General features: G+C 49.9%; 1 protein-coding gene across 1 annotated transcript in view; it reads left to right on the top strand.

The window, feature by feature from the left end:
• The first annotated feature begins 9,591 nt into the window (after positions 1 to 9,591).
• LOC140387094 (uncharacterized) overlaps positions 9,592 to 11,494 on the top strand; it is a 571,970-nt gene continuing 570,067 nt past the window's right edge. The window contains exon 1 of the mRNA XM_072470103.1: positions 9,592 to 9,686. Within this exon, the coding sequence (XP_072326204.1) occupies positions 9,638 to 9,686 (49 nt within the window). The 5' untranslated portion in view covers positions 9,592 to 9,637. The remainder of the gene's footprint in view (positions 9,687 to 11,494) is intronic.

The following is an 11,494-nucleotide window of genomic DNA, read 5'->3' as shown; positions in this document are numbered from 1 at the left end:
GGTCCTGGTATGACTGCCGGGGCCGGTACACACGGGGCGCCCTCGGGTGCCTCCGTTGCCGTGGGGCCGCGACGTCCTCCTCCCCATCCTCGTCCTGTCGGTCAGGTGTCCCTCCAGCCTGGGCGGCTGCCGCCTGCCCCTCTGCGGCAGCCTGCGCCGCCTCTCTGGCACGCTCCTCCTCCTCCTCCTCATCCAGGGCAACATAGACATGAGCGGCTGCCACCACGGCGGCCAACATCGCTGGATGATCGGAAAACATGACGGCCTGGTGGGTGGGGAGAGGAACGACGACATGTCATCATTGCCCATATCCCCTCCACCCCCCAGCCAGGTGGCATGGACCGCATGGGTCCAACTGTTGGAGGTTGGCACCTGGCCAGGTGGACCAACTCACTTGCCCTCCCATCCCCCTCCTCGGCACGGACCCCCCCCCCCCCCCCCAAGCTCCACCACAGCACGGACGCCCCCCCCAACCCCCAACCTCCACCCCGGCACGGCACGGACCCCCCCCCAACCTCCACCCCAGCACGGAACCCCACCCCCAACCTCCACCCCAGCACGGACACCCCCCAACCTCCACCCCGGCACGGACCCCCCCCAACCTCCACCCCAGCACGGACCCCCCCCCAACCTCCACCCCAGCACGGACCCCCCCCAACCTCCACCCCAGCACGGACCCCCCCCCCCCACACGGACCCCCCCAACCTCCACCCCAGCACAGACCCCCCCCCCAACCTCCACCCCAGCACGGACCCCCCCCCCAACCCCCAACCTCCACCCCGGCACGGCACGGAACCCCCCCAACCTGCACCCCAGCACGGACCCGTCCCAACCTCCACCCCAGCACAGACCCCCCCAACCTCCACCCCAGCACGGACCCCCCCCCAACCTCCACCCCAGCACGGACCCCCCCCCCAACCTCCACCCCGGCACGGACCCCCCCCCAACCTCCGCCCCAGCACAGACCCCCCCAACCTCCACCCCAGCACGGACCCCCCCCCAACCTCCACCCCAGCACGGACCCCCCCCCCAACCTCCACCCCGGCACGGACCCCCCCCAACCTCCGCCCCAGCATGGACCCCCCCCAACCTCCACCCCAGCACTGACCCCCCCCCAACCTCCACCCCAGCACGGACCCCCCCCAACCTCCACCCCAGCACGGACCCCCCCCCCCAACCCCCAACCTCCACCCCGGCACGGACCCCCTCCCGGCACTCCCCCGGAGCCCAACCTACTCTAACCACCCCCCCCCGCCGCACACACACACACACACAACCCGAGACACACCTCTCCTCACGCAATCAGACTGCGGCCACGGCATCGCCTGCCCAGAGCCAACCCCCCAGGCCGTCACTCACCTCCACGCTGGTCGGCGTGACCCTGGAGCACAGGGTCACGCCGATGAAAAGGAGGTTTAATTTACGTCGACGTGAACGGTCATCACGTCGACGGGACTTCGGCCCATCCGGAAGGGAGAATATCGGCAGGCCGAAAATCGGCTGCCTTGCGCAGACCCGTGACATTCTCCGCGGCAGTGGCGCCATTAACGCCCCGCCGACTTTTCTCCCTTCGGAGACTTCGGCGGGGGCGGAGGCGGGATTCACGGCGGCCAACGGCCATTCTCCGACCCTCTGGGGGGGCGGAGAATGACACCCCTGATTTTTGATCTGTGCTATTGAATGGCTTTTGAATGAATTTGTTTTACCCTCACCAATGCAAAGCAGCCTCACTGGGAAATGGCAACTGGCCTTTCTCCCCTTCAGCTTGGCTTATCACTGACCTGCAAAATATCTTTCACCCCTTTGTCACTTTACATTTTGCTGCCTGACCTGCTAAGTGTTTCCAGCATGTTCTGCTTATAGTTCAGCTGCAACTGAGCATTGTGATGGAGAGGGAGAAGGAATGGGCAAGTTGACCATTAAATATCAGGTAATAATCATTGACAACACAGTGGAACAATGATGCAGACTCTAGGAAATCAAAAACTTGAGATAGGCACACAAACTCACACAGATAAACACACACCCGTACCAGCCTCCCCGAACAGGTGCCGGAATGTGGCGACTAGGGGCTTTTCACAGTGACTTCATTGAAGCCTACTTGTGCAATAAGCGATTATTATTATTATATTATTATTATAACACACACTCAGACACAAATACATGCATCATTATACACACATACAACACACACAGAGAAACATAAAACAGACAAAAACAGCCGCACAAACATGCATACATGCACAAAGTCAGACACACAAATATTCACAGACTCTCATGTGGTGATGTACATCAATGTAAATGCATGTAGGCTAACTAGACACTAGAGGGAGCACCAGAAACATCACACACACACACTCAGCCAATAGATCAGTTAGATAGGAGACGACCAATGGGCAATCACGATGCACACGGAGGTGACACGACCACAGGGGGGCATTACACCAACCCATATATAAAGGACACCACACACATGATCTGCCTCTTTCCAGTGGAGACAGTCAGTGAGTGCAGATACAGGGTTGATTCAATATTACACCCACCACGTGGATTGCAGCAACTGGTTAGTCAGTCTGGGTAGCTATAGTAGGATTAGCAGTAGTGTCGAACCCGAGTAATAGAAGTGTAAATAGTTTAATAAACGTGTTGAAGTTATCTCCACGTCTGAACCTTCCTTTGTCAAGTGCACCACAAGGAAGCCCCTTATGTTACACCTACAGCATAACAAATCATGATACCAGGAGTGAACTGTTTCAATCCACATAGCCATACCTCAGCGTACAGTGACAACCAACACAATACCCAGACAAGATGTTCGAGATCCGGGTTCCCCAGCAGCTCCAGTGCCACGGTGACCTCCGCGAAAACTGGCGGGCATTCCGGCAAAAGTTTGAAATCTTCCTGGTGGCAGCCGAACTAGAAGACCTGGCCAATGCTGAAAGGACAGAGCTTCTCCTCATCATAGCCGGTGCCAGAGCAGAAGAAATCTTTAAAAAATGCAAGTTCTCCAAAGGGCAAAACAGGAGCGACTTCCAGGCAGTCCTGGACAAATTCTGTGAGGAAAACACACTCCAACCAGCAAGAAAAGGTAAGAGAAGCGTCAGTACTCACCATGATTCCGCGATCCCGGAGCAGAGAACAGTTTTGATCGGCGACCATCTTTCTAAAGTTGCGCGAAAAGTGCACAAACGGGAAGGTCCGTTTCCGCATGCGCGAGGCGCCGCGCATGTGCAATCACGAAAACGGCCATCGGTAAAGGAACAGCGATCTGCGCATGCACAATCGCTTCCTACGCGCTATGTAACATGTGTCATGATGTCAGAGGCCCCGGACCACGCCCATTTAAAGGGGAAACATCTCAAATCAAAGACAAAATATTTTAAAGCCGTAAAACAGCCTTCCTTCACCTGGAATGACAGCACAATGCCTCAAATTGAACCAGGAAATGAAATTAACCTCCGAAGAACCCTGCAACAAGCAGTTACCTACACCCAAACCGATGATTCCGACCTTGAATACTTCGATACCGACCTTTACATTTTCTCTGGACCTCGCGAGCCAAATGCCAGCTCCGACACAAACAGTGATGACATGGTCCTAGAAGACAACGACTCAGACAAACCTTTCACCTTGGGAGGCTACCCCAGTACCAAATCTGAACCGCAACTAGACGTGGTGCACATTGAAGACCCCCGTTCTGAATCCCACGCAGACGCGGATTCATTCTTCAGATTTGAGGATCTTCAGCCCAGCATATACGGCATCCCAACTCGTGAGTGCAGGATGATGCTGCAGCCTGAAACCAAGGCACAGAGAGCGGTACAAGCCCACAGAGCGCGGCCTGCTGCCACACAGAGTGAGGTCCACGCACCGCTCAGGGTTCCCGACTCTACGATTGCAGAAACGCAAGACTCCAGAGCGCAGTCCTGGCACACACAAGACGTGACTCCAGTGTTACAAACCTCCACAGCGAACTCGTGGACAGACTCTACGATTGCAGAAACGCAAGACTCCAGAGCGCAGTCCTTGCACACACAAGACGTGACTCCAGTGTTACAAGCCTCCGCAGCGAGCTCGTGGACAGCCTCCACGATAGAAGCAACGCAAGATTCCGATGCGCAGTCCTTGCAGGAACAAGACCATGAGGGTCTAGCAACCTCCTCTGACCAACTAGCGGCAGATGATGCAAGTCTGCCATGCTCAAGTAAACAGCAAGAAGACTATGACAGTCTACCACGCTCCAGTGCACAGCAGGACGACCATGACGGTCTATCATGCTACAGTGAAGAACAAAGCGACGATGACAGTCCAAGCCCAAATGAAGGACAACAGCAGGACAATGACAGTCCACCCACATTGTTTGCACCACCAGATGAAGACTCTGACAATTTACCCAACCCAAGTGAACAACAAGCAGCTACTGAGGATCTACCCACGGTATGTGAGACGAGTGACGACAGCATCCCACTTCCCATGCAAGATGTGCAAAGTGACAGACCTCAGCTAGTGTGTTCAGAGGCAGTCGACAATCACTGTGAGACCACTGGTGACTCTGGTGACACCACAATACTTCCACACGCATTCGCTCGAACCTCTCCACAAGTCAATGCATTCCTGCATGTTCCGACTCCAGATGTGCAGCTTCAAGAAATCTCAGCTGACTCCAGTGAACCTGCTAAGACTCCGGATGGAGAGCATCAATGAACCAACACTGACTCAGTTAAAACAGACCAGACTCCAGATGGGGAGCAATCAAACGCCGACTCTGATTCACGTAAGCCGGACTTTACTCCAGACAGGGAGTGCCGCAACCTCAGTGATGGCATGCTCAGGGTGACAGCAGATGCCACAACGACAGGAGATGGATCACTTAACAATTACACTGGGTCAGTAATAACAAGCAGCAGCTACAGTCCAAGAGGAATACACCAATATTCACCACAGCTATATCCACACATTATTTCCACACCAGCAGTGCAGCCAAAGACAGTTCATGCTGGACAAACCCAGTATTCAGGCATGCAGCAGCCAGCAGTCTATGCAGCATATTCTCGAACAGGCCAGCACTGTCCGAAGGAGGACTACCGCAAGCGCAATCTGCACTACAGACTGGATGCTTTAGTTACAGCCCAGGATTTGCTGCACCCCAGCCTAGCCAGACGGCATATTCCTATCAGATGCAAGGTTCTAGTTTCACACCATCACCAGGTATTTATGTGAGCAGCAATTCTGTTTCCAATTCGACAAGCTTCAACGGTTCTCAGCAGGATCACCCTTCCAGCACAGCACGTGGCCAGAACCAGTATGTACAGTCTTATCCAACTTCAACATATGGCACATCCATGACCTCGAATGTTACTGTTGATGGTATCTCTTCAACGTCAACACCTTATCAGCTACAAGATGCCATCCAACAGCACCATCACAAACATTGAAAAAAGAAAGGGAATCCAAATCAGACAGCAAAATGATTTGACCACTTCTTGGTTCCTGTGGCACAGGGACGTTCATAACCAAGAGAGACATTTGACCATGATGATTGATGGTTTTTGGACTCACACAAATAATTTGGCCTTATTGTTTAATCACTGTTCCCATGACTTGTATATACCTTACCTTATCAACCTGTTCTTTGTTCACTTTTCTTAAAGCGTACAGAAAATATGAACATATAAAAAAGGGGGGATGTGGTGATGTGCATCAATGTAAATGCATGTAGGCTAACTAGACAGGAGAGGGAGCACCAGAAACATCACACACACACACTCAGCCAATAGATCAGTTAGATAGGAGACGACCAATGGACAATCACGATGCACACGGAGATGACACGACCACAGGGGGGCATTACACCAACCCATATATAAAGGACACCACACACATGATCTGCCTCTTTCCAGTGGAGACAGTCAGTGAGTGCAGATACAGGGTTGATTCAATATTACACCCACCACGTGGATTGCAGCAGCTGGTTAGTCAGTCTGGGTAGCTATAGTAGGATTAGCAGTCGTGTCGAACCTGAGTAATAGAAGTGTAAATAGTTTAATAAACGTGTTGAAGTTATCTCCACGTCTGAACCTTCCTTTGTCAAGTGCACCACAAGGAAGCCCCTTATGTTACACCTACAACATAACAAATCATCTCATGCACCCACAGATACACACATAGACACATAAACGTACATATAGATACAAACTTGCACACACACTCATGCACAACAACACGAAGATGCAGTCAACCAAATTTTCAGTCTGTTATACACACACACCCATACTTAGACGCACACAGGGAAGGACCATCACTGACACATACACATCCTTACACAGAGAGACAAACACACAAAGACCTAGTTATGACACCCTGGGCTAGTGCGCGGTCGATTCCAGTACCATAGATCCTTAATTCTCAACACAAGTGAATCAATCAATTATTTGTATAAAATTTGTCTAAAATTCTTTGGCCACTTAACCACTCAGTAAGTTATAGCCACAAGGTTTGTAAGTGGAGCACAATAACTGTTTATTTACAACAGAAACAGAGTTGAAATATGAACTAATTATAACAGCTAATCTGCTACTTCCCCCTTTTACCTTCCCACCCTCTCCCCAAACACACAAGACAGATACACATTGGGGGCGGGGGGGGGGGGGGGGGAGTGTGATTTGATATGACAGCAGTTTTTGAGTGTCCTTGCTTTCGATATCCTTCCAGGATGCTTGGAGATTGAAGCCACCAGTGTAGTGTTAGAGATGATCTTCTGGCAGTAGCATTCAGTCAGTACTCCCGTACACTAGGATTTTCTCTGGAGAGTCACTTTAACTTTTATAAATCTGGACCTTGAATCAAAGGGGCAGCCTCAGGCTGGTTTAAGTCTTACTTGGTTTCCAACTCCATCAGAATGACCAATCAGCCTTCCTGAGATAAGAAGAGTTCTCCACAGACGAGTTTTAAAGGGTTTTAGACATCTGAACCCTGCCTGCAGCTGGTGGCTATACTCTATTTTCTGGCAGATCAGTCTGGCTGTGCAGAGAGAATGGTTTTTACATCAGGTCTTTAGAGAGAGTCCATTTGATGAGCGAGAAATGAGAGCTGTACCTTCCAGCTTCTGAACCAAAAATGATAGGGAAAGACAAAACACAGTCTCATAGAGAAAGGAACAATCCAGAGACAGTAGAACCAATTGGCAGGGCCCATTTACAAGGCCCGGCAATCCGAGTCAATCCATTGGCTGACTGCCAAGTCCACCAAGCTGTGTTAACACTGGGGTCACACAAATCCTTTGTGAATCTGCTGGTTTGATAGTAAACAGCTTCATGCAACCTGTCTTGTCTTAGGGTCAGAGGTCAGTCTTCAGTTTACATAACGCAGGCGTCTGCTCGAATTTAAAAGCAAAGTCCATCTTAAAGACATCGGTTCATTAAGTGCCCATGTAGAAAAATTGTATAAGCGGAAAGATTAACGGAAATTAAAAGGAGAAAAAGGGAACAGACAAAGTTTAAACAGGAGGATCCTTACAACCCTCACTGACACATAGACATCCTCATACAAACTCACTGTTATGACATCCTGGGCTAGTGCACGGTCAATTCTAGTGCCCCCTGACCTGGAGTTGCAACACAATTGACAATTAATTTTTAGAAAATACACAAAGTCTTTGGCTGCCCAATAACTACAGTCACCAGGCTTTTAAATTTAAACAATAAATTTTATTAACAACAATAACTATGAGTAATGGCAGCAAATACAACTGGTAAACTATTATCTGGTTCCTAACCCCCCCCTCTTTAACTCACCCCATCGTCTACACACATACAAGACAGATAAACACATGGGGCAGGATTCTCCCCTACCCGGCGGGGCAGAGGGTTCCGGCGTAATGGAGTGGCGGGAACCACTCCGGCGTCGGGCCGCCCCAAGCCCGCGCCGGAGTTGTTTGCGCTCCGCCAGCTGGCGGGAAAGGCCTTTGGCACCACGCCAGCCGGGGCCGAAAGGTCTTCGCCGGGCGACGCATGCGCGGGAGCATCAGCGGCTGCTGACATCATCCCCGCGCATGCGCAGGGGAGGGGGTCTCTTCCACCTCTTCCATAGTGAAGACCATGGCGAAGGCGGAAGAAAAAGAGTGCCCCCACGGCACAGGCTCACCCGCGGATCGGTGGGCCCCGATCGCGGGCCAGGCCACTGTGGGGGCACCCTCCGGGGCCAGATCACCCCGCGCCCCTCCCAGGACCCCGGAGACTGCCCGCGCCACCTTGTCCCGCCGTTCAAAAGGTGGTTTAATCCACGCTGGCAGGACAGGCATTCCAGCAGCGGGACTTCGGCCAGAGAATCGGCGGGCCCGCCGACCGGCACAGTGCGACTCCCGCCCCTGCCAACCGGCGCGGCGCGATTCCCGCCCCCGCCAAATCTCTGGTGGCAGAGACTTCGGGACACGGCGGGGGCGGGATTCAAGCCAGCCCTTGGCGATTCTCCAACCTGGCGTGGGGTCGGAGAATCCCGCCCATGAGGTGTGAATAAAAAAGGATAAGAGTCTCTATTTCTGATCGACTTCCAGTATCCCTTCTAGGCCTTCAGTTGGAGGGTTTTGCTTCCAGTCTCTGATGGTTTTCACTGTAGATACATCACTGTGGACACACAAAGACGCGCACAGATGCTTTTGCAAAAATATACTTCATTCCTAAAATATGAAAGAACATGACAAACATTTCACAATGGCTAGCACAAAAAGTCCAATGATCCTCAGGTTATCTACAAAGATCAAGTTGCTCTTTGAGGTGCTTCAATATAATTCTGACACATGTAATATTCATTGTATACAGTCAATGTTCAGTCGAAGCGCACCCCCTGCTCTCTGCTCATTCACTTTATCATATCGCAATCTAAACCCTCTCTCCTGCACACTTCTCGTACACTTTAATATCCACATCAGTCTTGTCTCAATCTTCTCTTCACTCCCCATACACTTTTATTTCCCACCCACTCTGTCTAATCCCACTCTCCTGCTCACTTCCACACCCTTTAATATCATATTCTGTCAAATTCCATTCTCCTGTACACTTGATGTGTCCTTTAATATTCCATCCATTCTTGTCCCCAATATTCTGCTCCTAACTCATATCCTTACTATCCCAGCGACCCCAGTTCAGCTCTCCTGCTTATTTCCTCTATGTTCACTTCCTCGATCCTTTCGTAACCTTCCTGCTCTCATGCCCACCTCTTAAGTAACCCACACCAGACTGGAATATTGAGCAGTGTGTAAATCAGTGATAGGCTACCTTGGTTAGTGAGGAACCCCTTGAGTGGCTCCTTGTTCAACTCATTAACTTGCAGGATTGAAAGATTGACTCCAGTGTTAAATATTTCTATCGTTCCATGGAAATGTTGGTGAAGGTGAGGCAGATCAATTCCTTTACAGTGTAGGTGGGCAGGAACGTTGACGAGTTTTGAAACCTCAGACACCTGACTCGGTTCCTTGGCATCCAGTGAACACACAAACATATTTTCAGCAGTACGTGACTGCTCGTGGTAACTTTGTTGGTTATTATATTATCTCCTGACTATAAATTGAAAGCAGACACTTCAGGAACACAAGCAGCAGCTCCGGATCTGGACAGAGGGTCCATCACATCAAGGCCACACGATGAAGCTCTTTTTTAACATTGTCAACATCTGCATGTGCTTTGCTGTTGGTAAGTTGGTTTCTGTTTAATGAGTTATCATAATTTGTGTGAAACCGTGTTTAATAGCCAAATTCTAGCTGTGCTGCAGACATTAAAGTGATGTAGTTCAGAGATGTAGCTCAGAGCTCGGAATGACAGCCGCTTCCCTCCCCAGAATCAATGTTGCAACGGTTTGCAGTTTAGTTTCCGAGGTTTGTATTGTAGATTTGTTAATAAGTAGCTGTCGTCTAATCCCTTCCCCTGCATTACAACCATTACGGTATCTCCCAGATTAATCCCATTCTTCCACTCACTCACATCAACCTTTAATATTGTTTCCAGTCTAATGTTACCCTCCTGCTCACTGTCTAAAACTCCAATGTTGTCTAAAACTCCAGTGAGTTCAATCGAGCTTTAAATACACTCTATTTAATATTGTGTTACTGATATATCCCCTCCGCCCAGTTTAATCCTACAGTTAATCTCACTTTTAAGACTGTTTAAAATCACACCCAGTCTAAATTTACTGTTGTGTTCACTCTCCAGACTGTTTAATATCTCACCCAGAACCATAGAATTCCTACAGTGCAGAAGGAGGTCATTCGGCCGATCAAGTCTCACTAACCCTCTGAAAGAGTACTACACCCCTCCCCCCATCCTCGTAACCCCACCTAACCTAACCTGGACACTAAGGGGCAATTTAACATGGCCAATCCACCTAACCTGCACATCTTTCGACTGTGGGAGGAAACAGGAGCATCCGGAGGAAGCCCACGCAGACACGGGGAGAAAGTGCAAACTCCACATAGGCAGTCACCCAAGAAAGGAATTGAACCCGGGACCCTGGCACCGTGAGGCAGCAGTGCTAACCGCTGTGCCACCGTGTCACCCTGCAAGACTAATCCTACAATCTTGTTCACTCTCCAGATGTTTAATATTGCATCTAGACTAATCCTACTGTTCAGCTCACACTCCAAACTGGTCAACACCCCACTCAGTCTAATACTACCGTCCTATTCACTCTCCTGTTTAATATCCAACACAGTCGATTACTACTGTTAATCTCACTGTCCAGACTGTTCAATATCATCATCCACGATCATAGAACATAAGACCTAGGAGCAGGAGTAGGCAATTCACCCCTCAAGCTGATCCGCCATTCAATACGGTCTTGGCCTCAACTCCACTTTCCTGCCTGTTCTCCATAAACCTTCAACCCATCACTAGTTAAAAATCTGTCTATCTCCTCAAATTTACTCAATATCCTGGAATCTACCACACTCTGAGGTAGTGAATCGCACAGATTCACAACGTTTTGAGAGAAGTAATTTCTCCTCATCACTGTTTGAAATCTGCTGCCCCTTCCCTAAAACTATGACCACCCATTCTAGATTACCCACAAGTGGAAACATCTGCTTTACGTCTTCTTTTTCAATACCTTTTATCATCTTGTATATCTCAATTGGATCTCCTTGCATTTTTTTAAACTCGAGAGAGTATAGGCCTAAACTGCTCAATCTCTCTTCATAAGACAAACCCACTCTGGAACCAATTTGGCGAGCCTCCTCTCCAGGGCATCCAATTCATCTACATCCCTCCTTAATGCAGGAGCTTCACCGTTAGTTATTCAACTATATTGTACTTCACTCCCCAACTGAACAGACAACACTTTTGAGTTGAGTTTGAGTTCAAGAACTTTAGATCCAAGCTAGCAGGTGAGCAAAGCTACCACCAGAGGGCTTATTCACTCCCGAATCACAAGAAATACAGGATAATTATACTATTCTTGATGTTTTCAGGTAATTAACATACGCCAATCAAATAATAAATTTGTTTAG

This window comes from Scyliorhinus torazame, chromosome 12, assembly GCF_047496885.1.
Source record: "Scyliorhinus torazame isolate Kashiwa2021f chromosome 12, sScyTor2.1, whole genome shotgun sequence".
NCBI classification, from domain to species: domain Eukaryota; kingdom Metazoa; phylum Chordata; class Chondrichthyes; order Carcharhiniformes; family Scyliorhinidae; genus Scyliorhinus; species Scyliorhinus torazame.
The sequence above is the reverse complement of the archived record's forward strand: the minus strand, read 5'-3'. Positions and strand labels throughout refer to the sequence as shown.